This window comes from Microtus pennsylvanicus, chromosome 14 (genome assembly GCF_037038515.1).
Source record: "Microtus pennsylvanicus isolate mMicPen1 chromosome 14, mMicPen1.hap1, whole genome shotgun sequence".
NCBI classification, from domain to species: domain Eukaryota; kingdom Metazoa; phylum Chordata; class Mammalia; order Rodentia; family Cricetidae; genus Microtus; species Microtus pennsylvanicus.
Window position 1 is genome coordinate 16,498,061 of NC_134592.1, and position 27,462 is coordinate 16,525,522.

Genomic DNA, 27,462 nt, shown 5'->3' on the forward strand with positions numbered 1-27,462 from the left:
GGGTGGAAGGAAGGCAAAGGGCAGGGGCGCGAGTCTGCAGCAGAGAACTGGGCTGGGATTTTTGCATGTTGTCACGGTGTCAGGGTGGAATGGATACGCCACCACCTTGGACCGAGGCTCTTGGTGGGTATCCATGCTTGGAGCAGTAAAGATTGGCTCCCCATAGGACCCAGACACCTTGTCACTTTGGAGTCTGGCAGGGATTCATCAAGTTGTTGGGAACAGTGGGTGTGGCAATATCATGGCAGTGCCATTTAGCCCAGAGATGCCCCTGCTTACCTGGCTGTATCACTCAGCTGGTCTGCCTTTCTGAGCACACAGCACACCAAACTCAGTGCTATGGAAAGGCTTGTCTCAAGGAGCTCGCACTTCTGGTTCCTGGACCCCCTTAGCTCCGCTACACACATGCAAATATGTTATCTGTGATTGAATCCAGGACCTCAGGCATGCCAGGCAGGTACACTGACATAGAGCTGTGTCCTCAGCCCGAAGATGCCATTTGAGTGGATGCGGGGGCGGGGGGGGGCAGAGTCTGAAGTCTGCAGTATCAACAGGCGTATGTGTGAAGTGGGGCCTGGAAGAGGTAGTGAAAGCTCACTCCCTTCTGCTAACTCCTTCTACATCTGCCTGGCCCCACTGTGTCCTCTGTCATCTCCTCATAGAGAAGACTTGAGTCAGGTGGGGGGTGGAAGCAGGGGAGGCAGGAGAGGGCGGGATCAGCAAGGATGAGTCATTGTTGGTGTACTGTGTGTTCAGAAAGGGTTAGCAATGACTGACGAAGAGGACATACAGCCATGCCTCTCCCCTTTGTATGTTTCTCTGAGCAAGACCAGCTCTGCCCGTCCTAATTTGATGCCAGTGTGTCTCAAAAGTGCCTATGAGGGAGGTGCTTCTGTCTCTTGGTTTAGCCCAGCGATATTATCAACAGCCTCCCAGCCGAGAGAGGAGCAGCAGCACGTGGACCCAGGGCTTTTAGATGTGGGTGACCCTGGAATAATTTTTGTGTTCCAGATGTGGACGAGTGTGCGACAGACTCACACCAGTGCAACCCTACCCAGATCTGTATCAACACAGAAGGAGGGTATACCTGTTCCTGCACCGACGGGTACTGGCTTCTGGAAGGCCAATGTCTAGGTAAGGGCTCTCCACTGCTCCCAAGGATCAGGGGCGTTGATGGTTGTTAGGGATACAATACAATGTGGATACATTAGGGAGATCCAAGTGAGCTTTTCTTTGGGTGTGTATAGAAAGCCCTTAAACAATGGTATATGTGTCAGCATCCATTAAAAGACATTTTCACCATTGCTAGCATTTCATATATTTTTTTGAAACTACATTTTAAGGGCTTGGGCATAAGCTTGCTGAGATCTTCCTGCCTTCAGGAAGTTTATAGCTAGCCAGGAAGTAATAGAAGTGAGAGTTATTCTTCTCTAGTTAGATGATCCTAAACCAAGGGACTACTTTTGCTTAGATACAGAAACATTCCAAACCTCACAGGTAGACCAGGAATCCCAGCCTCATTTCATCCTAGCACCGGTCCCTGCCACTCCACTCCGTCCACCCCACAGCTGTGCTTTCTTTGTACTCCAGAGGTGTCAATCATCACCAGTTGACAGTTTTATCCCTTGTAGTTGACACTGGCTAGGTCTATTCTCTGGGTTTGCATTTAGTTGGCTCAAAGTTAGATTCAAATAACATTATGGAAAAAAATAGAAAAGGAAACAAAACAAAAACCAAAAACCTTTCCTTCCAGGTCTCCAGACTGAGGCTGAATTTGGGTTTACTCTGTGACCTGTCTGAAACATCCTTGAGGCACAATAAACTGCCTGGCCTTGGCATGGCTCTCCTTGGCAGGGAGGCTCCAATGAGCCAATGTGTGAGGGCATCTGGGAATACGATAGTCCCTGTGCATTTAAACCAACCTCTGCTCTAATGGAAACTGTGATACTACTGGTTTGAATGTAAGCAGACCAGCAAGAGCAAGTCGTTTGCACAGGAACCTCTTGAGTAGGACTCCAGGGCTGGAAAGGATGTTAGCTATTACGTCACCTAGCTTTTATAGAGCTGGAGACAAACTCAAAGAGGAGGAACATTTTGGATACACTTAAAACAAGTTGGGTCTAATGTTGATGTCTCTGGCTCCCCCGGCCAGATATTTTCTTACCACAAAGGGCACTAGAGAGATGTGAGGCGTGGTACATGGGCCCATCATAGATACCCAGAGGGCAGATCTCTCCATCTGAGAGATGCCCAAAGAGGCTGGTCCTCTGGTGGTGAAGGATGTTCTCTTCCACAGAGCACACTGGAAGGATGCTCACTGGTGCACAGCATGCTGACGTGGCTTGGCCAACTAGTATTCACCACTGACGTGGAGACCTCTCTTAATTTTGGCTGACCCCATGCTTTCCCTTGGTCAAGCTCTTCTTTCTCTTTCAACATTCTACAGCTACCTACTATCCATTCTGGGCACTGCTAGAGACCTTGCCTTTTTTCAGATATGATCACAAATGATAGGGCTGCCTTTCTTTCTTTCAATGTACCCTGAAAGAAAGGTACCTTCTCTGTCTCTGATGCCTCTCCAGGCATTGGTGATGTTTCCAGCTGAGTCTTGGGAAGAGGTAAGATTAGCAACTCTATACGCCAAAAGGCTTGCCCAGTAGGAGCTGCCCATCTCAGGGAGGTATTGTTGGGGCCATTTTCAAAGTAAATGGAACTGAGATAAAGCACAATCCCAAGGCAGGACACAGAATCCAGTGAGGCCTAAAAGGAGACAATGGGTTGGAATAGGGGTGGAAGAGTTCTTTCTAGCTGTGGGTAGTAGAAACTGGGCACAGGGATCGAGGCACAAAGAGTGCTACCTCTATTTCTCTAAGAGCTGAGGTTCCAGGGAGGGAGCATTAGGAATTATAGCACAGTCAGATCAGCTGGTCCCAGTTGAGCCTGTGTAAGGACACCATCTTCCTGGAGAATGGAGGCTTCGTTGGAGGCACCTGCCTAATAGAAGTGAGTTACCCAACCCATCGCTCTTTCAGTCTGGGATGCTATAAAGGGCTTTCTCAATGACATCAGGCTCCTCAGGGGCTGGCACACGTTACAGGGAGGTCATAGGGCACAGCTCTGCTGAAGCACATACTTCCCACCGTGTTGCTGCTTTCCAGGGCTCAGGAATGTGTTTATGTGGAGGTTTGTGTCCACTCTGGTGTAAGGGTAAGAACCAAGGCGAGAACAAGCATCCTTGCATAGCTACATTCACAGATCTCACTGTAGCACTGCCCAGTTCCTCCCGATGCCTGGGATCCTGTTCCTGCCGACTGGACAGAGTCATTGTCAGTGGAGCTGGCAGACAGTCCACTGGAGCCCTTCTCTTGATCTTTATACATGCTCATAAAGATCATAGAGAGTCATAGCATTGAACATTAATATTGCATAAGCCTTAGTTAAACCTGAGTTGGATAAGTTCTGAGAAGCCATTTGGTGCAATATTCCAATCAAAGCAGAAAAATTTTGTCAGGGATTTCATGGTAGGTTCAGGTGTTCATGGAACAAGGATTGTTTGGGGGAGGTAGAGGGTTGTAGGGAAGCTGAGCACTGTGATACAAAGGCCATCACAATTCCTGACACTTAGCAGGCACTGACTTAGCGGGCACCCCCTTTCACAGCCCTTTCTAGTCCCATCCTAGAAGACGAGGGCAATGGTCCCATGCTGATGGTGGCCTCAGGGAGGAGCCCTGACATTGCCTGCATTTGTTTCCAGACATTGATGAATGTCGCTATGGTTACTGCCAGCAACTCTGTGCAAACGTTCCTGGATCCTATTCCTGTACGTGCAACCCTGGTTTCACCCTCAATGAGGATGGAAGATCTTGCCAAGGTATGTGACGTGTGGATAACTTGGACACAATAGGCAATACTAGATGCAGTCACCTCCGGAGCCTGACAGTTGCTGTCTGTGGGACACTTGTCACTACAGTGTGTCCTCATTCCTAGTCAGTGCTCACGCATCCCCGTGGCTGACAGTTGCTGTCTGTGGGACACTTGTCACTGCAGTGTGTCCTCATTCCTAGTCAGTGCTCACGCATCCCCGTGGCTGACAGTTGCTGTCTGTGGGACACTTGTCACTACAGTGTGTCCTCATTCCTAGTCAGTGCTCACGCATCCCCGTGGCCTGGAACTAGAGCTGGCGATGTATATGGAACAGCTAGAGAAGTCCTCTGAGAATGGCAGAGGGCAGAGCCACAGTTGCCCATCGGGAATCCCGTATGGTTTGGGACCCTCCTGTTGCTCTGCATCTGCTAGCAGGAGTGGCTTTCAGAGCTCCTGACCCTGATGAATCACAACGCAAACACACAGGCATGCTGCGAACGTTCCGTGTGCCCTTGCCAGATCTCTCTCAGGAACGTGCCCTCTGATCTGTGTCAGGAGCTCCTATTGCCCAGCACGGTCAAGGGTGAGTTACCTTCCCTGGTTCCTCAGAAGGCTCCACAAAAGCAAGATAAAAGAAAGGTACCTTCTGGTTTTTACACAATTTCTTCCAACCCTGATCCGAAAGAAAGGCAAGCTACATGCCCATTGTTGTTCCTGCTGGAAGGCTTCTTCAGCTCAGGAAGTCCATGAAGGCCTTAAGACCCAAAGAATGAATTTAAGTCTTGATCTGGCCTGGGATCCACCGCTGGCTCCAGCCCGCAGTGTCTAGCAGTGGCCTGATCTGGATAGGGACACAGAATGAGGCCTTTGTTGGAGTCTCCACCAGGTTTTACAGGGCCCATTTCCTTGTCACACCATTTGAGTGAGTTCTGGCGTGCAGGCTCCTGGCCAGCTATTCAGAGGATATTGTGTCTCCATTAGTTTAATCATATCTAAATCACTGGATAAACAGGAAGGCATCAGCACAGCATTCAAGGATTTGATCCTGGATTCTCTGTGAGGTTCTCTCTCCTTTAAAGCTGGTCCTGCTAATGGTTCCAAGAAGCCCCTGCATGGGCTCCTTTTGCAAGGAGCAGTAATTTTTTTTTTTTTGTCTGAGAGCAGAGCTGGCCAGGAGGTTGAGGAAATAAATAAAACAGGGCCCTTCCTTCCCACCGGAGCAGGGAGCAGGCGCCTGGCTCCCTTGCTGCTGAGATAAGCGGCTAAGGACTGATGATGATTTCTTGGGGCCAAGGCTGGGGTTGGAGGTGCCAGCCCAGGTTTTCCCCCAGAGGCTGGCACAGTGTCCTTAGGCAGCATTTGGACCTGGGCACTTGGCCACCAGGATATTGCATCAGCAGGGCCCAGAGGTCACGCAGGCTGTGGTAAGTACTGTCAAGCTTTTGCAATCGTAGCACCTCATGTCTCCTTAAAGCGCTAATGTCTGTTAACCTCACTGACCCCAGCAATAGCCTTACGAAGTAGACAGGAGAGTATGGCCGTGATCCACAGATAAAGAAATCACACCTCACAGAGGTGAAGCCGTTCGGTCAGAGTCAGGTGACTTGGTGGTGGCAGAGTGGAGAGGAAGGCCTAGGGCTCAGTGAGTCAGCAGGGGTACCTTGCCCTGAGGTTTCAGGCTGCTGGTTGGGAAGCCCCAGGGGTCTTCCTATCTCCACCTCTCCAGCCCTGGGTTTATAGTCATTCCAGCCTACCTTGGTGCTCAAGCAACCATGCCTGACTTTTTACATGGGTGCTGAGGATCTGAAAGCAGATGGCCATGCTTGCTGACTGAGCTGGCTCCTCCATCCACTGCACTCAGGATTAAGTGCCCATTGGAAAATCCAGCAGAGAGAAGCAGTTAGGGCTCAAGGGGTAGAGCCCTTTTTGCCCTCTCAGAAGTAGCTCTGAGCTATGGAAACAGTATTGAGCTCATTCATCACCGGCAAGCGTCTGGCCAGAAACTAAGGACGCCAGCCTGAATGGGCAGCAACGTTGGCCTATCTAAACTGGTATGTGATTTAGTAGACCGGGGACACTCTCCTGCCTAGCCCTGCCCCAGTCTGGCTGGAGAAACGCCAACCTCCCCTGAGTGCTGGGCGCATGGGCAGCAGAGCAGGCTGATATCTCGCTAGACCCTTCCTACATGGCTGTTCATTTGTTTGTTTTTCCTCTGAAGTCTCCAGAGTTGGCAGGAAGCAGGCACTTTGTGGGCATGGGATTAGCCTTCCCCTATGCAAGGCCCCTCGAAAGCTGCTTACCACAAAGGCCTTTACTTCTGGGAATGTTCAAAGCCCTTTTCAGAGTTTTAAGAGGCTTAACTGGACTTTTGAGGTGGCGAAAATATCCCTCAACTAGACTTGCCACCATGGGCGTATGAAGCTTGGTGGGGGGGGGGGCATTGTGCTTGTGAAGGGCAGTTTATGCCTGTGTCCAAGAACTTCTCTCTGCCCCCACCCCCTTGAACTGGACAGAATGAACCCCGTGGATTATGAAGTGATTGCTGACTTGTACTGTAGTTCTAGCCAAGCCCTTGCTGGTATGTGAATTGGGGCATGCATCTCAACCTTTAGAAACATCGAAATAACACGCACTGCCGATGTGTACTTGGCACACAGTTCCGTCTATACTGACATGAAACCATCACCACACTCAGGAGGAGGCATCCACTGTTACTCCTTGTGTTCTTTATGATCCCCTCCTTTACCTGTGTAACATGGAGGATGGGAGACAATGGTCTGAAAGCAGATTTGTTGCAAGAATAATCTGTGAGGCTATTTATTCATAACATACATATTCTAGGAATTGCCATGATTATCTACCTGAAACTTCAAAATCAGTGAGGGTGAGAGAGGAGAGAATTGGAGATGGGAAAGAGTAGGTTCTGATGGAAATTCTGTGGGTGGCACTGAGAGAAGCCTTCCTGGGAGGTGCAAGTGTGCACATCCACAGATGTGCGCAAGTTTCGTTGATCTCCTGTGTGGCTTGCCTCTTCTGAAGGGCCATGCGCCTGGAGGCTGTAACTCTTCAGGTTACATGTTGGCGACTGTCGTAGTTACTTTTCCTGTGGTTATGACAAAGCACCCTGATACACTTAAAGGACTCATTTTGACACCCCCCCCCAGTTCAAGGTTACAGTCCCTCCTGATGAGGAAGTCACAAAAGCAGCTGGTCACGTGATACTAACAGTTAAGAAGCAGAGAGTGATGAAAGCTAGCTCATACTCAACGCTCCCCATTTATTCCGCCCAGGATCCAATCCAGGGAATGGCGCCGCCCACTTCAGTTAATTTATTCAGCATCATCCCTCACAGGCATGACCAGAAGCTAAATAATCCCTTACAAATGTGCCTGAAGGCTCAGAAGGAGCCCGTAAATGGACAGGACAGTCTCACAGAGCATTAAATTATGATCTGATAGATCCTGGCCTGGGGAATCCTTGGTACTTGGGAATCTGGGCTCTTTCTTGGTGATAATAAATTTTGCTGCCAATTCATGTTTCTTTGTTTGTGGGTTTTTTTTTTCTGACACACTAATAGTGATGTGCTTTGGTTTTGTACAGATGTGAACGAGTGTGAAACTGAGAATCCCTGCGTTCAAACCTGTGTTAACACCTATGGCTCTTTCATCTGCCGCTGTGACCCGGGATATGAACTTGAGGAAGATGGCATTCATTGCAGTGGTAATGGGCTTGGCTTTGACGCTGTCCACCTGCTCAGGGAGCTGGGGCTGGGTCAAGGGATTTGTCGCAGGCGTTTCCTCTCATTTCCTGGTTGTGTGCCTAGTTGGAGACATTTCCCAGTATCCTGGGAACACAACCACACAGAGAACAGAGATGAGTCACTTCCTGAGGGATGGAGTTCAGGCCTACCTTCCTGATCATCTGACCTTTAATGCAAAGTCAGCAGAGATTCTGTCTGGATCGGAGATGGAGCTGGTGAGAGGGAGAACTCACCCAATTTTGCCTGTTGGTCTGTCTTTTCGCAGCACAGACCCTAGGCCTGAAAATGGTATAGATGGTATCGATAGTGGACAATGAGCTAGCGATAATCGCTTTGGCCACTAGGTTAGGAGGACTTTGAGTAAATAAATCATACACGCAAGGGCCTATACTCTGTGTACTGTGGGAATGTCATCAAATAACCGCAGCCCAGCTCTAGGCCTGGCACAGAGCAAGCATACAGTAAACAAGGATTGGTCAGTAAGTACGAGTGTGACAGCTGAATGAGTGAAATCTTAGCTACTTGTTTTGAGAACACAGATGTGGTTTAGTTGACTTTTTTTTTAAAGTTTTTACAGATTTCATCTAAGCCCCAATTGCTCTCATTCTCTGCTTAGTCTAGTTTCTTGAGTCTGTTGTAATTATTTTATTGACCTCCTGTTTCTCCCCCCAGAAAGCCAAATTCCTGGATAGTTAAAAAACTATTATGAAAGTAACAACGTTTTGAAACTAAAATACACGTTTTATTTGTATTTAGTCTGTGGCATCTAATACAACACAGAGTATGGGCTCACTTGTATGTCTCTGTTTCTGTCTGTCTCTCTTGTTCTTTCTCTTTCTGTTCTTTGTAAATGTTCTGCTAAAGTCAAAGCATCCACCAGTTTTAAACCTCCCCTGCAGTTGTGAGTTAGCTCTGTCCACATTAATAGTGTTTCCTGTTATCTTCAAAATAAAAGTAGGTGGTGATTTAGGTGTGAAAATTACCCAGCAGAATGGAAAGATTCTCCGTAACAGGGACCTACCAAGGCTGCGAATGAGACTTGTTTACCAGCTTCCCTTGGGACTGGAATGTTCTAGGGACAGAGTTCTCAGAAACAAATGGCCACCTCTCTCCAGGGCCAGGGCCCTCAGAGCCACATCAAGCAGTTACAGAGCCTCAGCCTGATTAAATACCAGCCCACCCAGAGGCAAGAAAGGCCCCTTTCTTCCTAGATTTCCATTCCCCTCATGGCATTCCTTAGGGAATCTGGACCAAAGAACTGAGAGGCGTGGGAAGCTTTGCATTATGGGATTGATTAGTACCTTTTCCAGAATTACTGGCAATCCCATAGACCACTGGGACTAGGGCATTGAGATAAGGACTCTGGAGCCGGATGGGGCTCAGTTCAAGGCCTCATTTAGGTCCTGCTGTCCGTGGCCAGGATGCTGCCCAAGCCCAGTGTCCTCATGGATGGATAACTGTCTTCACAGAGTGGTCATAGGAACTAGACAAACTGGTGTTCCTCAATGGCGTGATCACATAATGAATCTTCTCTTACTATTAGGGACCTTGGGCTTCACAGCAAGCTCTACTCCTTTCTAGGTTGGCAGGATTTTCTCACTTGACTCGAAATGACCCCCATTTCCTACATGGCCACTGGATACCACCTCTACTAACTTAATGGGAGCTCTGGCTCCAGCAGGCCTTGTAGTCAGCTAGAAGTGGCCTAAGGGATTTGTTTTCTGCATTTTTCCTAGGTACTGGGAAACTGTTCTCCTCACTTGGCCCTCAAAGCTAGAGTAGCCCCTCTTTGCCACACTGGACGCTCCCAAGCCTAATCCCTTTGTCCTCTGGGGACTTGCTAAACCATGCTGATCCTAGAAGTGACAGGTTTAACAAGGGAGAATGAAATGGCCTATGGCTCACTTCCTGCTCAGCACCTGGCTTCTTTCTCAGTGGAGGGCGGAGACATAGCCCTTTGTGTATGTGTATGTATCCCACAAAAAGAGGGAAAAAAACTTTCTGGGATTTCTGGAATTACAGATGCTAATACAAACCAGAGTATAGTAGGTTGGTGACCCTCCTTCGCCCAGTAGAAGGTGGGGTAGATTTTCCCTCCTGCCCTATTCTGGAACTATGTTAAGGTATTTCGCCCACATTGGTGCTCCCAGATCTGATAATCTGAACGGGATGTTACCTCATCATGTTTGCTGGAGTTGTACTGAGATCCCACATTCAGATCTATGATTTGCTATGTAATCATTTGATCTATGAACTTGGTCTAGTTGGCTAAGTCCTGCGAGCCTCATCTATCTATCTATCTATCTATCTATCTATCTATCTATCTATCTATCTATCTATCTATCTATATGAATTTGGTCTAGTTGGCTAAGTCCTGCGAGCCTTATTTATTTATTTATTTATTTATTTATTTATTTATTTATTATACTCACAGCACCTTCTCAGGGTTGAGGTGGGGATTAAGCAGGTTGAGACACGTTGAGCATTTAACATGGGGGTTGACACACAGGAGTCCTTGGGAACCAATGGACATCACTGCTAACATCAAGTAAAGGGATTAATGGAACTGCAAACTCCACAGAGACAAATGGTGACATTGTGTTATGGTGGGCTGGGGCCAGTGTCCTCAGAGTCTGCAAAGCTGGTGGAGGACTGCCTGTGCTGGAATGTGCTAACTCCAGTTAGAGGATCATATCCTAAGTCCACTGACCCTTCACCCATGGCTGGGAGACAGCTCAGAAAGACGGGGGGGAGTGGGGGAGGGGAGAGGTTCCCTTCTTGGATACAGAAAGCACTGGCCATGTGACACATGGTTCTTCAAAGACAAAGCAGCAGCCTCTTTCAGGCCAGCACTCTCTCTGGGTGATCTAAGCCACCAGTGGTCTGTGAGTTACAGAGTAATCCGAGGACATGTCACATGGGGAAGCCAGCGAAAGCGATTTTCGGGAAACAACAAATGCAAGAAAAACATGTTTTCTTTGGCATGCCTGTTGAATGAGGCGCAAATGGGGCCTGCCTTGCCAAATTCTCTGTGCGATGAAGAGTTGGCTTTTCTGGAACGCCTGCTCCTGCCAAGGTCTAGGCAGACTAATGGTAGCATCGCTGGGACAATGCCACTCCTAGTCATCCTCTATAGGATGGGTCCAGGCTGTGTGGGGGCTGCTGTATCTCTTGTCCCAGGGAACATCGGAGACCTTGTGCCTGCCTTGCTTCTGGCCACCCCAGTAGAGCTATCCAAATATCAGTGGTTGTCCTCATAGGAGTAAGCGCCCCGTCAACAGATCTGATCAGGAAGTAAACTGGTACCTCATAGCACTGAAGTCACTGTGTCTATTAGGAAAGAGTGGGGGTCGGAGATGAGTCTGTGAAAATAAACACGACCTCTGCCTTGTCCCTCTCAGATATGGATGAGTGCAGCTTCTCTGAGTTCCTCTGTCAACATGAGTGCGTGAACCAGCCTGGCTCATACTTCTGCTCGTGCCCCCCAGGCTATGTCCTCTTGGATGACAACCGAAGCTGCCAGGGTAAGACTGTCCAGAGGGGCCAGAAGGGGCTGACTCCCATGGTCATCTGGATGTTGCATCCTGCGGGACCTTGTAACTTTAGGAAGATGTCAGAATTGGATGTGGTGGGCTTGGCAGCTATGGGCTGGACGCCTGAGGGGCTAGCTTCATCTTTTCCCCAGTAACCTGTCCTTTGGCCAGGACATAGGTTAATGGCATGTTCATGATGAACCCTATAGAGTTAGATGGCACTTTCTAAGGGCTGGTTTCTGTCTTTCCAGGCAGATAGGTCTCTGCAGCCTGGGGAATGATTGCTTCAAGCCTAATCAAGGCTTCTTGTAGCTAGGCTCCACTAACACATCAGTGTCGGGTCTCTCAAGTTGCCGTGAGGGCATCTTGTCCTGCTGGCCTTCTGTGACTTCCTAGAGATTGAATGCTGAGCACCTCAGGCTCCCAACTGCTAGGTGCCTCACAGGGCCCAGACCCTGACTATGAAAAGGCCAAATTTTCTCCAGACTGGGAGTCCTACACTATAGCTACCGGGGGTCTTGCAGAATGACCACCCCATTATTAATCTTATCCTCATTATCTGTGGTAGTATTGGGCATTAGAAATGTCATGTGAGTTGCTGTACAAATGAGCCGTCTGATTTACCTCATCTAGTAGCCACATTAAAAACAGTAAAGACAAACAGATGAAGTTACTTTTAATGCTATATTTTCTTTAAAGCAATTGATTCAAACGGTTTATACTTTTAATATATACTCAATATAAAAGTCACTGATAAGTGACTATAAGTTCTTTCTTTTTACTAAATCATAGAGATCTGGTGTCTATTTCCTGTTGCAAATGCTAAGTATTTTGTATCCCCGGTAGTAGGTTTTTCTGCTGATGCAATAAGTCAGATCAAAGTGAATTAAAAGTCCATGATTAACGAGCCAAGCACTCTTGGGTGACTCTTAAGCGCCCCAAAAGTGAAGCAGGGAAGGGAAGAGGAGAAATCACATGGCAGGTCCAGTTACCAGAGCTTAAATACCCTGCAGTCTTGGGCAGTTCCAGGGGAGGAGTCACCGCTAAGTGGGCTTTCTGAAAGGGGCAGGGTTTGGAGTGGGAGGAGGGGGTTGAGGCAGAACTTTCAACAGAACAGCAAACACATCTCCATTTTCACTACCCACATTTTGATTCCCAATAACTGTGGGGCCAGTGGCTGCTATATTAGGTGACAGATGCAAGTGGCTCTCATTCTTTGCCCCATCCCCAGCACCTGGTCCAGGACTAACACCAAGCTTCTTCTCTACGTTGCATTTCAGATATTAATGAATGTGAGCACAGAAACCACACATGCACTCCACTGCAGACTTGCTATAACTTGCAAGGGGGATTCAAATGCATCGATCCCATCCGCTGTGAGGAGCCCTATCTGCTGATTGGTGATAAGTAAGTCAAGGCTAGTCCTTGGGAAGTAGAAGGCGTGGGGACCTGGCTCAGGAGACTGTCAGAATCGTATAAAGGAAGTCGCTTGAGCCAAGAAGTCAGGAGATCTGGCCTACTCCCTACTTGATGCAGGCAGATATGCGCCTCCCTACAACCTTCTCTACTGCTCCCCAATGCGTGTCAGAGCTATATGGAGATTATCTAGAAAGCTAACCAGTAGAGAGGCAGAATTCATGAGTCTGGTTCTGCTACCAGTGAACAGCCTAGATACATGGGATTTTTCAGAGCTGAGCTTTGAAATGTGGCAAGCTGGCCTCCCCTGAGGGTCTTCTTAGTGTGTGCAGGCTCGGATTCAGCGATGTAATCTGGGAGATCAGGTACAGGGGCATAATCTGGGAGAGGGCTGCGAGGCCCTTCTGGCGAGTCTCAGGAGAAATGGAAATTTCCTGTCCAGGGACTGCTCTGTGTGTGAGTGGTAAGCTGTTGGGGAATTCTGGAGTTCTCTACACCCAAGGATAACTAAGTTGCCCCAACAAGTTTCTTAAGTCCTAAAGACAGACCAATTACTAACTCATTTCTTGGCAAATAATAATGTTGAGAAGACAGCTCGGCAAGGTGATGGCACTGGGATGTGTTTCCCAGCCCTTGGAGTCCTCTGTGTTCCTCTTCTTTCCCTTCATCCCCCTGCTGGCCCATCTCGAGTCCTCATCCTGCTCGCAGATCTATAGGCACAGCTCACAGCTCACACATAGTGCACACATGCTTGTACATCAGCATCCTTTCCTCAGCTATCCTCCCTGCCCCCCAGCAAATGCAAACCCTCACAGACGAGGTGACTGGGTCAGCCACACCCATCCCAGTCTTCTCTCAAACAGAATTCAGGGCTTACCAGCATGATTCCTGCTGTGATTTAAAAAAAAAAATGGACAAAAGCAGATGGCAAAGTCAGCCCTGGGGGCTCCTTCAGACTGTTGTCACCTGTTGCTATCAGCTGTGCTTCCAAATAATTCTTTAGAACCTTCCAGATTCTGATTCCAAATCCCCAAGTAGCCCAGCAGAGCACGAGGCTGCACTCCATGCGTGGGTCTCTCTGGGTTTGTCTGACTTGCAAGCTGATCCCATCCAACTGGCAGCCTTGAGCTGATGTGACCAGTGAAGTCTCTGCCCTGACAAACCTTGGTGACTTCCTCCTTCTGAGCCCCAGGCCCACGTGATGGCCACCCCTCTCCAGCTCCTTGCCTGCTCAGGTGACGTGTGCTCTTGCCAGCTGGAACAGGACTAGCTCTCACCTTGACCAACACCCAGAGGGCTCAGCCTCCCAGCTTTTGTGGACATACTTCCTGCCAGATGGGAGGCATTTCTTCCATCTCCTCGTGGCCAGGCCTAGCCCATCTTTTAGATCTATGCTCAGTGACCCTCTCCCAGCTGTGCACGATCCAGCTGGGAGCCATCACTCCCTCTTCCAAATTTCTTTTAGGAAACAATTATTTTCTCTGACATGTGACATTTTAATGTGATCATTTTGGCACCAGGACTACTGAGGCTTGGCTGTTTTGATGCTGCCTTAACAGAATGATACTTTGATGGTCTTTGTAGGCTTTTGCTTGTTAACTGTTAGTGGTGCCCCTGTTCTGTGCTAGGTGTGTGGCTTTGCTCTCATGGGGCTTAAGTTTGTGGGGGGAGAGCACAGTAAAAAAAACTGTTGCCATGGCCGTTCCATTAGGCGGACTGTTTTTTTTTTTATTATTGTGACTAAGAGAGAGAAAATATCCAGAGACATCTGATAGAGTCCAGAGCAGAGAGAAAAGAGAAACAGATTGGATATGGCCAGGGTTAGGGAAGCCAGAGTAGGGAGAAGAATGGAGATAGCAAGGGCTAGCCTGTTTTAGGACGAAGTGCCCGACACTGTGAGAAGGCAGGAGGGAGCAGGGGAGCAGGGGAGCAGGGGGGCAGGGGAGCAGGGGGTGGGTGAATGGAGGACAAGGAAGGACCCCTTTTGTGGGGAGGATGCAAAGCCTGTCCTACAAGTTCCCCAGGAATGCTGGCTTTTATGTAACCACCAGAAATCCTTCTCTAGTCCAGTTGGAGCTCGTTCTGGATATATGAACTACCTGAGACCTACCAAAAAGACTAGAAGAGGAGAAAGACATTAAAGGAATTGGCATAAGAGTGTGTACATAATGATAAACCGAGTAAGGAGTTTGTAGAAAAAGAAAGAGGAGGCTGAACCTGTTCTGGGAGTCTAAAGGCCACCGAGAAAACGACCTTTGGGTAGGGCCCGAAGTTGTGTTGACCTTAGCTAAACAGAGGCTGGAAGAGGAGAGGGAACAGCGTGTGCACGGACAGTGAAGGCGAGGGTGGCCTTTAAGCCTACAAGGAACCCAAGGGGTTGAGCTCCTGCCACATAGGATGGTGTGGAGAACAGTGGCCTGCCAAAGCTTTAGCTCAGTTGGAGTTGGGGTGTGCAGACCCAACAGGCTCCTGGAGGCCCATTGAGGCTAAGACTTGTGCTCGGTTTCCATTCAAGTATCACGGAAGAGTGTGCAGGGGACACACTGACTTAGTGTGACAAAGACAGTCCGTTAGGAGGCCATCACAGAGGCCCAGGTGAGAGAAGGAGACACCCGATCCAGTGGCCAGCACTGAGGAGTCAACATCATTGGTTTTAGGTCATTGTTCCATAACATCCATTCTACCTGCAAAGAAATGTCAGTCCGTTCACAAACTAACTCCTGAGTCCAGAGGCCTCTTTACATGTGTCTTCTGCTGTGAACTCTGCTCCATCAGGGGAGTCTCAGGAATGGAGGAAGGATGGGAAAGAGAGATGGGTAAACCAGCAGGCGTCTCTAACGAGTGCTCCTTGGTGACAAATGTTATGATATCCCTAGGGTTTGAAATTACTTGCTCTGTATTAGAAATACTTGTTTTTAATATTTATATTTTTCCTGTTAGAGGATAACTTGTTTGAGATCCTGGTCTTATTGAATATTGAATTTCCAAAGTCCCTAGTAAGTTCTGAGCTCTTATATATTGAATAAAAAGATTCAGTTATAGTCCAGACATGCTGAGGTGAGTGCAAAGGACCCTTGAGAACCATCAGTCTAATATAATTTTGATTTTTAAATATTTTTTAACATTTTTAAATGTGTAGGAGGGGTATTTTGCCTGCATGTGTGTCTATCCACCGTATGTGTGCCCGAAGAAGATAGAAGAGAGTATCAGATCCCCCTGGGAATGGAGTATAGGCAGTGTGAGAAGCCATGAAGGTGCTGGAAATCGAACTTGGGTTCTCTGGAAGTGCAACCAGTGCCTTTAACTGCTGAGCCATCTCTCCAGCTTCCACTTTAAATATTCGTAATGAGTGTCCTTGATTGGGAAGTAAGGGCTACGTGGCCATCAGCACATATCTAAACACACGACACATATGTGGTACACTAGCGAATCTCTCAGTGCTCTGATGACCAGAGGCCCATTAAATCCTTTAGTAGCCAGAATATCTGAAGCCGGGGAAGGCTACTGTCCAGGAGGCATGTGTTGTCTACATTCTAGACAACCTTTGGATTAGAACTGGAGAGAGATGTTCTCCAGTTACTCCACTGGGTGGTAAGAATGGCTAGGGTTTGTTTCCAGGGGTTTAAAGTGGGGGAGTAGGCACAGTTAGTGCCTAAAGAGGATTTCCTGAACCCTCACCTGGTTTCTCTCCTACCAGCCGCTGTATGTGTCCTGCTGAGAACACTGGCTGCAGAGACCAGCCCTTTACCATCTTGTATCGGGACATGGATGTAGTATCAGGACGCTCTGTTCCTGCTGATATCTTCCAGATGCAAGCAACAACCCGCTACCCTGGCGCCTATTATATTTTCCAGATCAAATCTGGCAACGAGGGTCGAGAGTTCTACATGCGGGTAAGAGGGAGTGTGAGCTGGGCCTGCCACCATTAACAGTGATCATCGTCTTTAACAATGTCTGCCATCTTTAGCAAAGGCCACTATTGTGCTGTATGTGTGATGTTTGTGTGTCTGTGTGTTGTGTGTGTGTGCATGTGTGTGTCAAGGCTAGAACTTAATGCTGACTGTCTTCATTCTATTACTCTCCACCGTCTTCCTCTATTACTCACTGCCTAGCGGTTTCTATCTTTAATAACAGCCTTGTGTGGTCTAGTTACAACCATGTTTCATGGTACGAATACAGGTCATAGGGGCAAGTGTGGAAAGAAGAGAAGAGATAGGAGTCCAGGGCTCCAGGTCTCTCTTCTTCCACTTTCTGTATGGTCTTGTGAAGGTACTTTTCCTTCATGTGTCTCAGGAGCCTCCTCTATGAAATGAGAAGTTAGGTCATGAACACAGTCTTAGTTTTAAAACTATGGAAGAGACTCCACGCTTTGTTTGCACATGCATTCATTTATTAACTTGACAAGCATATTATATACATAGTATGTATATTTAGAAGCTGAGAATACAACATTAACAAACAACAACAAACTCATCCCAGCCAGGCAAGATGGTGCACGCCTTCAATCCCAGCACTCCAGACAGAAGAAGGCAGATCTCTATGTGTTCAAGGCTAGCCTGGTCTACAGAGCAAGTTCTAGAACTATCAGGGCTGTTTTGAGAAACTCTCTCAAAAAAGCCAAACCAACCAACCAACCAACCAACCAAACAAACAAACAAACAAACAAACAAAATACCTCAAACCTACTCTCATAGTACGTATATGCTAGCAAAAAAAAAAAAAAAGAGTATAGTTCTCAGGTGTGGACGATACTGGTTTTCCTACACAGTAGGCACCGGCACTCTTAAAATCTAAACTAATTAAAATGAAATAAGAATCTATTCCTGGCATTCAACACATTCAAGTGCTGTTTAACATCTATAGCTATGGCATGGGATAGCCCAGATATAGAACACTAGACAGTTTGATTGACTTAGTCACACCAATGGAAAATATTATAGTACATATCCTAAAATGTGTTTACTTTTTAAAGTAAATTATATACTTTCAATATCATGGTGTGTATATATGTTTAGCAACATAGTGTATATATCTTTGGTACCATGCCATGTATATATGCCCGATCTTCTAATCTCTTCAGTCCCTGGAGTGACTTACCTCCTTACAGACCACTGGCCTAGAGCCATCTTTGTCATATCGTGCATGGAGGCACTTGTCCAGGGGAAGGTTCTAGAGCTTTGTCTCTAGATTACCTGTTTCAGATGGTGAAACCAGGGCAATGTGTCCCCGAGACCCCAGTGCTGGAAGGCAGAGACAGGAGGATCCCTGGGATTTACTGGCCAGCTAGCCTAACTGAATTACTGAGCTTCTGACTCAATGAGAGACTCTATCTCAAAAAAGTAGAATAAGGCTTGGTGGCAAATACCTTTAGTCCCAGAACTCAGCTTAGTAGAAAAAGAGGCAGGTGGTTTTCTGTGAGTTCAGACTAGCTTGGTTTACATAGCAAGTTCCAGGCTAGCCAGGACTATAGTGAGACCTATGAAGAAATATATTTCTGTTGTCTCCAAAAAAGGGGAGCTATCAATTGAGAAAGAGAAGGAAACTTGGTCACTTGATATTGGCCTCTGGTTTTTACATGCATGTGCACACATATGCATAACACCAAATGTACATGAGTACATAAATACATACAAACACACAGCAGTCAGAAGGGCCCAGGATATTTCTGTGGCTGTTGTAGCAAATGACCACAAACCTTGTGGCTTAAGACAACAGAAATATAATTCTTCATAGGTTTGGGAACCAAAGTCTAAAATTCTTTCTCTGCATCTACACCAAAGCATGGCAGGGCTGTATGTCCCATGTCTAGAGAAGAAGCATTTTCTGTGTCTTCTAGATTCTGGTGACTGCTGTTTGTCTTATGTTTCAGTTAGAGTTTCTATTGCTGCAATGAAACACCATGACCAAAGCAAGTTGGGGAGGAAAGGGTTTAATTGGCTTCCACTTCCACATCATAGTCCATCACTGAAGGAAGTCATGGAAGGAACTCAAAACAGGGTAGGAGCCTAAAGGCAGGAGCTGATGTAGCAGCACAAGGGAGGGCTGCTTACTGGCTTGTGCCTAATGGTTTACTTAGCTTTCTCTCTCTCTCTCTCTCTCTCTCTCTCTCTCTCTCTCTCTCTCTCTCTCTCTCTCTCTCTCTCTCTCTCTTTCTTTCTTTTTTTGGTTCCTGCCCTGGAATTAGCTCCTGTAGACCAGGCTGGCCTCGAACTCACAGAGATCTGCCTGCTTCTGCCTCCTGAGTGCTGGGATTAAAGACATGCGCCACCACTGCCCGGCTTAGCTTTCTTTCTTATAGAGCGCAGGACCACCAACCTGGGATGGCATCACTCATAATGGGGTTTGGCCCTTCCCCACAAATCACTAATTAAGAAAATGTCCTACAGGTTTGCCTACAGCCTAATATCATGGAGGTATTTTCTTAATTGTGGCTCCCTCCTCTTCAGTGATTCTTACTTATGCCATATTGACATAAAACTAGCCAACACACCCTGACTGGCCACATCACCCCACCTTCATGTATGCATTTTCCTCTTTACCTCCTTTTCTGCACAAGGCAGAGGGCCCTCTTCCATGCTCTTATAGAGACTCTTGGGATTTGACTTATGAACCCCCATTTCCCTGGGTTCAGACCTTAATCTCTCATCTTCAACCTCCCCCCTTTTCCTTAGAATACTTACACTTTTCCATAATTGGGACCTGTCTTTAGGGTCACAGTTTGGTCCACTGAACCCAGGAGTGCTGTATGTGATCCTCTAAAGTCACCAGAGGGAGTTAGTTACACTCAAAAGGATAGGCCAATGGGTGTTTTACCCACTTGATCTGAGACCCATGCAAGGGCCAATGACAGAGCTGTATCCCTGTACTTCATGGCCTTCTCCAACCCTTTGACAGAATCTTTCAGTCCTCGACTCTGGGGCTGACAATCTCAGGGACTAGTGTATTCTCACTACATTATCCACTCTCAGTAATATCCCAACAGAATCAGGTCATGTGTGGAACCCGACTTGCGGAACAGGTTTAAGAGCTGGCTTAGACCAGAGCAGAAGAATCCAAGACTTAGAAAGAAGTTGGCTTGAGTAGTGGGAGGGCATTCTGAAAGATGAAAAAGGTGGAGTGGTGTGTACATGCATGTATGCATGCTTCCAGGCATGAGTGTGTGTCTATGTGTGTAAGTGTGTGTGTGGGTATGTGTATGTGTGTGTGTGTGTGCCTATCATTCCTTGAGCTTATAAGCATGTTATCTGTCAAAAACTTGGTCCTGCCAAGTCTTGGTGGACTACTGTCTTCTTAAGGTAAGTCCAGCCACCAGAGTCCTTTTTCATCTGGAGACTTAGTTATGGGTTAAAGAGATGGCTCTCCCTCTTAGGGATTTAAGACTCTGTCATTGATTCTCCTGGCCTCAGTTCCCCTCCAGCCCTAGCAGGGCCGAAGATCTGTAAAGGCCACCTTGTCCAGGCAACAGGTCACTCCACTGAACACCACTGGGTAAAATCCCCCAGGCCTCACAGTCACTCTGGTGATCAGCCTGAGAGGTGCCCAGGGATATGGGGAAAGACGTATGTCCTATTGATGGAGTGGACAGGAGAGAGACCCCATTCTCTAGAGCTTTCTCTGGGCTCAGGCTGCCATAGCAGCTAAGGAATATTGGGCACTGAGCTCAAAGTGGCATGTAGCTTGTGTCTCTCTGAGAAAGCTAAGGAGGACCTGCAAGCTTATCATTTTTATGCAGAAGAGACAGAGAAGGGACAGAGGGGTCATGGACCTGCCATTAAAATGACCAAAGGAGCTGAAGGATGGAGGAGGTAGCCAAGGTCCCCAAGGCTGCACAAAGGTTTGGGGTGAGACTTGGGGAAGCCACAGGGTTGAGAGCAGAGACTGCAGCTGGTGGGATAAGATGGGCTTCCTAACATAAGACTGACCAGAGCTCAGGACCCTTCTCAGGGGCCACTCACGCGTGTTTATTGTGGCTGGGCTGAGTGCTGTTCCTTGGTCTTCTCTGGTTTCTCCCAGCCCTGTGATCTTGGGCATGTTACCCATGCTCTTGTCTCAAATCCCTCATCGCTAGAGAAGATTCTAATGTTTACTTCAGGACTAGCTGAAGTCTTTCACTTAGCACAGCATCTAGAACACGGAATGAGTTTTTGTCAAATGTGCAGGGTGAAAGGGCATGAAACCGGCAAGCCTGTGCCCATTCTCTCCCCTGCTGCCTCAAACCTGCACACTCCAAGGTGACACCTCAGCCTGCTTCTGTAAGACTCCAGGAACATTCCCTGGCTACCATTACTGTCCCGTTCAGTTTCACCAGTGACCCTGCTGACTTACATGGAAACCACGACCTGCAGTCTCCTTCAGTGTCACGTTTCTGCCTGTCCCTGGTGTTAGGGTCTCAGAAGAGCATTGAATAGCGATAGAAAGCATTCGATAAGTATACTTATTGTATAAACACTGCTGGTGCCACTGCAACCACCTCCCAGGCCTTGAAAATATTGGGAATGCTACCTAGAGGGCATCTAGAGCATCACGTGGCCATTCAGGTTCTCCTATACTGAGGTTCTTTGGTTTTGATTAGAAGCACTTGGGAGCAGTGCAGTCTCAGCCGATTGCAAATGCACACACACCCATCCACAAGGAAACATATACACACTTGCTCACAGGTGCATGCAAACATACATCACATGCGTTACAAGTACATACAGAGGGCTGCATACACATGCATCTGTACAGGCAAAGCCCTTTCACAAACCCTGTGAGCAGTCTGTCCAGAGGGGAGCCCTGCACAGAAGCCTGGGTTGGCTTTTATCAGGGAGCTTGGAGGCACACTTAGAGATAGAAGAAAGAGAAGCTTCATAGAGTTTAGACTGTGCCAAATTACGTTAATCCACGGTGATAGGGAGCAGGGGTGGGTGGCTGTAACTCGCCCTCCTGCGGGTCAATTCTACCAGCTTTGTTTGGTCATTCACCTGCATCCTGGCACCACCATGGAGGTTTTGAGCTGGGCACAGAATTCAGAAACAAACAGGATATAGCTTCTGCCCAAGCCTACAGTCTGAGGTAGACATGGGGGCCCAACTAACAAAGCCAAATACATGCCATGCCATGGTACGAAATGGAGAGACAGAAAATCCAGTGATTGAAAACAAGCCTTTTAGAGTCAGGTCTTCTAGCATTGTAATAGTCTTGTGACCTTATGGGTCAAGAGGGCTATAGCCCTTATCCCATTTACAGGATTAAATAAGAAATGGGCTAAAGGTGTGGCCAAATGCCTGGCCTCATACAGTCATCATTTGGGGCGTGTAAGATCCTAGGGATCAAACCCACAGCCTCATACGGACTAGTCAGGTGTTTTATCTCTGAGATATGTCCCCAGCCTTGATTGTTTTGAATCAATGTTTACCAAAGCCACTAATGCCTGGGATTCTTAGGGCAGGTGTTTCAGTAATGCCAAGAAAGCTGAATTTGATGGGGGAGGTGGCTGTCCTCTGTCCTGGCTGGCACTCGAGGACTCTCTGGTGCTGTGGGCAAACCTTTTTCAGGGTTCACAGGCTCTGGCCCTGCCAGAATCTGGACTGAGTTTCTTCCAAGGTCACTTCTAGATGGGAGGGTCTAGCACTACTTCAGACACTAAAGCCTTTGCTCAGAAGAGTGGGCTGGCAGCTTCTCCTCTCTGCTCCACTCCCCATTCAGATTCCGCAGATCGCTCCCCTCACAGCCACCTTCAGGGTAAGGTTTCCAACACCCTTGGCCTTGGTTTAAGCAAACCGTGAAAACTGGCAAAGCAAGTGAGTATGTGGATGCTGTGACCATTTCCCTGCATGGCTGTCCCTGCTGAAGTCCTAGCCCTGGGGCTTTGGAAGGGCTGAGAAGGAAGTCTGCACAAGGAGGTGCCGATTACGCGGGTGCTGACGTGAATACAGAGAGACAGTGCCAGGAAGGAATTGCACGGTCGTAACTGCTGATAGCCTGATGGACAAGGAAGATCCAGGGCTTGGCCCACACCTGTCTGCCAGCTCCACCTCTGTCATACCAGTGGGCACTCTGAGAGGAGGTGCCAAACTTTATGGAGGGGCCCTTCCTTTATGGAGGCAAAGCAAATACCTGGTATGACTTTATCCGGGCCAAGTTCCATGATTTCGCGTAGGTTGTTCCTTTCTTTTTCTGGGTACTGCAGCTTCTGGGAAGCTAATTATCCAGTCTATCCATGTCCTCCCCTGTGCTAATCCCTTTGCTGACATCCTGTATCTGTCTGTTGCACTGGACCTGGACACTTCTATTTAGGGTATCACTAGGGAGAAGACTCAAAGCCCATAGTCTCTTCTGAAAATGGTAGAATAATGAAAAGGGGGGCTGAGGTTTGTACTCAGGCAGAAAATCCAAATAAAAGTCCCTAGCTCTACCCCTGAATAACCCCAAGAAATTATTTATCCCAGCAAGCCTCAGTTTGCTTGTTTATAGAATGGAATAATGAGACGTGCCATTAGGATAGTCCTTAAGTAAGGGCAGCCGTTCCCCAACCCCAAAGAGCTTAGGTTAGCACTTTTTAATTGCTCATGTGTCCACCAATCACCTAGGACCCTGGTAAGCTACAGACTCTGGCTCAACAGATCTTGGGTCGAGCCTGGGAGTCCACATTTCTGACTATATCTGTAGACACTGATGCTGCTAATCCAAGGCCTTTGAGGATTTTATGAGAACTGAATAAGTAGACATATATAAAGGAGACTGAGAGCATGCCCCCACTTGGTACCAATTGATGCCAGCACCCTCTCTGTGTACCACTTTGAAAGTCCTAGAAAGGTTCCATGCTAGAGAAAAGTCCACATGACTTTATTAGGATCTCATTGGTAGGGTCACAAAAGGGTCACTTTGGAAGAGATTACAGGGTGCCTAGAGGTTGGCTTTTAACAAATTTCACTTTTCCTAAAAATGTTCTTGTCTTATCTATTTTTTTAATTGTTGGGATAAGACACCATAACCAAAACAACTTATCAAAAAGTGTTTAATTTAGGGCTCAGAGTTGTGGAGAGAGCCCATGACCATCATAGCTGGGAGCATGCCAACAAGCAGGCAAGCATGATGCTGGAGCAGTGGTTGAGAGCTCACATCTTGATCCACACATATGAGGCAGAGAGCTAACTGGGAATGGAATGGCTTTTGCACTCTCAAAGCCCACTCCCAGTGACACACCTCCTCCAACAAGGCCACACCTCCTAACCTTTCCAGACAGTTCTACCAACTGAGGACCAAACATTCAAATATATGAGCCTATGTACACCAGTCTCATTTAAGCTACAACAATAATTAGAAAATTCTGAAACTGAATTATTTATCATCATCATCGTCATCATCATCATCATGTTATTGTTTAAGTATCTCAGGTGATTTTGATGTCATTTATTTGGAAATTGCTGATACTACTGATGTGCAAATAGTTTTCAGACCATCTTAGGGAACACTGACAAGGGAAAGGTCTGCACATACTCAGTAAAGGTGCAGGATATTTTTCCTGAATATTTTAATTCTATATTTGTTTGAATCTCCGGATGCAGAAGCCACAGATATGGAAGGCACTTTGTTTGTTTGTTTGTTTGTGTTTTGGTGTTGTATTTTGAGCTGGGGTTTCTCTGTGTAACAGCCCTAGCTGTCCTGGAACTAGTTCACGTAGACCAGGCTGGCCTTGAACTCACAAGATCCACCCATCTCTGCCTCCCAAGTGCTGGGATTAAAGGCGTGCGCCACCACCACCAAGCTGGAAAACATTTTCTAAACAAGGGTACCATGCTATGTCATAGGGATGTTTGCACTGTCTAGCAGGGACCTTGACAGCAGACATGGACCAAGGCAGTAGCTTACACAATTATATACAGTAACACATCCTTTCTCTCATGTGCAAAGTTAAAGGGCCTGCGGGGTGGGATGAGGGGTCTGACGTAGACTAGGGAACCAGAGAAGGCTTGCCTTACGAAATGACCTTTCAAGTAAAGAGTGGGCAAAGGTGGGAGAGAATTCAGCACCACCGAAGCAAATGGGTGGCACCATGGTCACGGTGATACTGAAGTAGGCTAGACTGAGCATCCTGCTCAGACTGTTGCTCCCCCAGCCCCCCTTTTGCTAACACCATATCCTTTCTAACCAGTGCCCCCTGGTTCTGTCCACAGCAAACAGGGCCTATCAGTGCCACCCTGGTGATGACACGCCCCATCAAAGGGCCTCGGGACATCCAGCTGGACTTGGAGATGATCACTGTCAACACTGTCATCAACTTCAGAGGCAGCTCCGTGATCCGACTGCGGATATATGTGTCACAGTACCCATTCTGAGCCTCGGGCTAAGGCCTCTGATGCTGCCTTTCACTAGCACCAAGGGCCAGGAGGAGGAGCCCAGCAAGAATGAGAGCAAGACAGACGTTGCACCTTTCCTGCTGAACATCTGTCTCCCTGGGGCATCAGCCCAGGAACCTGACCCCTACCTGTACTCTTGCCAACTGTCACTCTGAAGGACACCCTGCCCCTAGTTCCCACGATGCAGTTATCCAAAAGTATTCTTCTTGGCTCCCTGAGGTGAGGTTGCCCGTGACGCTTCAAGGCCCTCCATTTATTTCCATCATTTTTCAAAGAAAATAGGTTTGCTGGGGTTTGAGTCTGTGTTCTAAGACTGCGTGGCTCGTTCTCGCCTCTTCTACTCCTTCCTCCATCTCTTGCTGCATTGCTGCTTTGCAAAAGTCCCCATGGGCTCATGGGAAAGGCTGGGTTTAGCTAGTTTGCTTCTTGCGTGTGCTGAGAAGGCTATGAAACACACCACAGCAGGATCAAAGATTTTTAAAGAGTCTATTTTATAACCAGGTCTGGTATGTTCAGCATAAAAGAAGTTTTTAATTGTCCTTAAAACTTGTATGACTATTTAACCTTTTCTGGTGCATTTCGAGTTTTTAAAGTGGTAGAATTCCTTCCAAGAGCCTCAGAAATGTGTTATGTTCTGTCTCCCAACCCCAGCCTTCCTTCCATCTTAGCCCGGTTTTTATGAAGTCCCCTTAATCATGCTGTTTTAAGAATTGTTACTCAACTGGGCTGGAAGACAGAGGTATCCAGACTGATTAAATATTTGAAAAAAAAAAGCTTGTGTTTAGTTAATTTTGATACCATGGATAATTTAGTGTTTGGAGTTGGTTTTAATTCTGTGCAATGGCTTGGGAAGGTCTCCAAGGGACAGAAACCTCCTCCATAACTGGGCCGAAGGTGGGGCAAAAGGTGGGGGACCGTGACATGGGGGTGGTGAAAAAGTGAGAGTTAATATCAATCTCCAAGTTTTCTCATAATTGTTCTTTCATGTGGTCTGTTGTGGGCATTCTCCGAGGGCAGAAGGCAGAGGCGGAATTTATTCAAGTGTCTGTAAACCATTGAGTGGCTCTTGATCCTGTGTAAGAAGGACAATTCATTAGGTAGGACCCATCTCTAGAGACTGATGCCATTGGTCCTGGGTGGAGCTTGGGCATTTGTTAAAAAAGAATAAAAGTAGAGTTGGATACGCATCTTAGAGAGGGGTGGTTAGTGTGACCCACGTGCTAGCTACCTTGCCTTCAGCACCTGTATAGTTTCTTCTAGAACTGTTCAGCTTGCTATCCCTTTCCTGATCAGGCACTCTGGGTTTTCCCCAGCCAGAAGTTAAGAGCACAAGGCCCAGAGAAGAGACCCAATTAGACAGCTGCCTTCATGGCCAGTCCAATATTGGATAGGAGGCTACAGAGGAGAAAAATGGATTCCTAGAGACCCAAAGATGCAACTGTAGGATCAGGCTGTGGAGGCCCCATCCCCTCTCTTAGTGATGTACTTAAATGCCTCTAAGGTGCCCAGAGCTTCACCCTAGACCCCAGGTTAGAAGGCAATTCATAGATTCCTTTTCTTGATGTTTTTTTTTTTCATTTTCTTTTTTTCTTTTGAGACAGATCTTGCTATGTAGCCCTAGTTGACCTCAAACTCACTATGAAGACTAATTGGCCTTGGACTTACAGAGATTTGATTGCCTCTACCTCCTAGTCCTGGGATTAAAGGCACGCACCTCCACCAAATTTTCAGATTCTTCAGCAGAGGCAAAAGGCATGGCCAGCCATCCACATCTGAGCAGCCCCGGCCTATCTTCCACAGAATGTGTCTTACTCCCACAGCACAGCAGCTTGCTCATTCTTTTCTCTAACTAAAACTAGGCCCATCCAAACCATGTCCAACAGTGAGCTTCCTGACAGGTTCAGGTAGCATTGATAACACCCACCCAAGTGGCATAGAGGCTTTAGTTTAGAAGCGTGGAGAAAAGGACTAATTCCTTCAGCGAGGCTCTCTGCAGAGCAAAGGACAGAAGGCACCCTCTGGTCCAGGTACCCCGATCATGATGAGGCTCAGGAGTCAGGGACAGGGCAGAGCTAGAGATGCGGAGTGTCGACCCCGATGCAGCAGTCAGAACCATGGACCCAGGCTCAGCACAGCATGGGCTCAAGTTTCCTCATGATGTGGAAGGCTGAGACACGTTGTCCTGTGCTTTCTGAACCACTGGTTTCCAAGGTGACACATTTGGGAGCAGACCCAAGTCCCCAGGGTTTACATTTCAGTTGTCAATGTCTAAGTATGGCTTCCTGCTTCTAAGAAAAAAAAAAAAAAAGCACCGAGAGGCTTTACCAAAGCAGGCTCAGAGGGCCTTTTGGCCCTTGGATTACTCTTTCAAAACATCACTGGTGGGTTCAGTTTAAACGGATAAGAAGCATGTGGGATCAATTTATTTTAAAATACACTTGGGCCTCAAAGTTCAAGGGAAGAATGGCCTGGGGCAGAGAGTGTACTGTAGGGCCAAACCCAAAACATTCAGGATGGTTCTAGAGGCTCCCAGAACCCAAAAGACTGC

General features: G+C 47.5%; 1 protein-coding gene across 2 annotated transcripts in view; it reads left to right on the top strand.

Moving 5' to 3' along the window:
* Positions 1-25,677, top strand: part of Fbln5 (fibulin 5) — a 70,599-nt gene extending 44,922 nt beyond the window's left edge. For both annotated transcript variants that reach the window (XM_075947748.1, XM_075947747.1), the window contains exons 5-11: positions 1,012-1,134; positions 3,755-3,871; positions 7,465-7,584; positions 11,026-11,148; positions 12,438-12,564; positions 16,271-16,466; positions 24,732-25,677. In XM_075947748.1, the coding sequence (XP_075803863.1) occupies positions 1,012-1,134; positions 3,755-3,871; positions 7,465-7,584; positions 11,026-11,148; positions 12,438-12,564; positions 16,271-16,466; positions 24,732-24,893 (968 nt within the window). In that variant the 3' untranslated portion in view covers positions 24,894-25,677. The remainder of the gene's footprint in view (positions 1-1,011; positions 1,135-3,754; positions 3,872-7,464; positions 7,585-11,025; positions 11,149-12,437; positions 12,565-16,270; positions 16,467-24,731) is intronic.
* Positions 25,678-27,462: the final 1,785 nt, after the last annotated feature.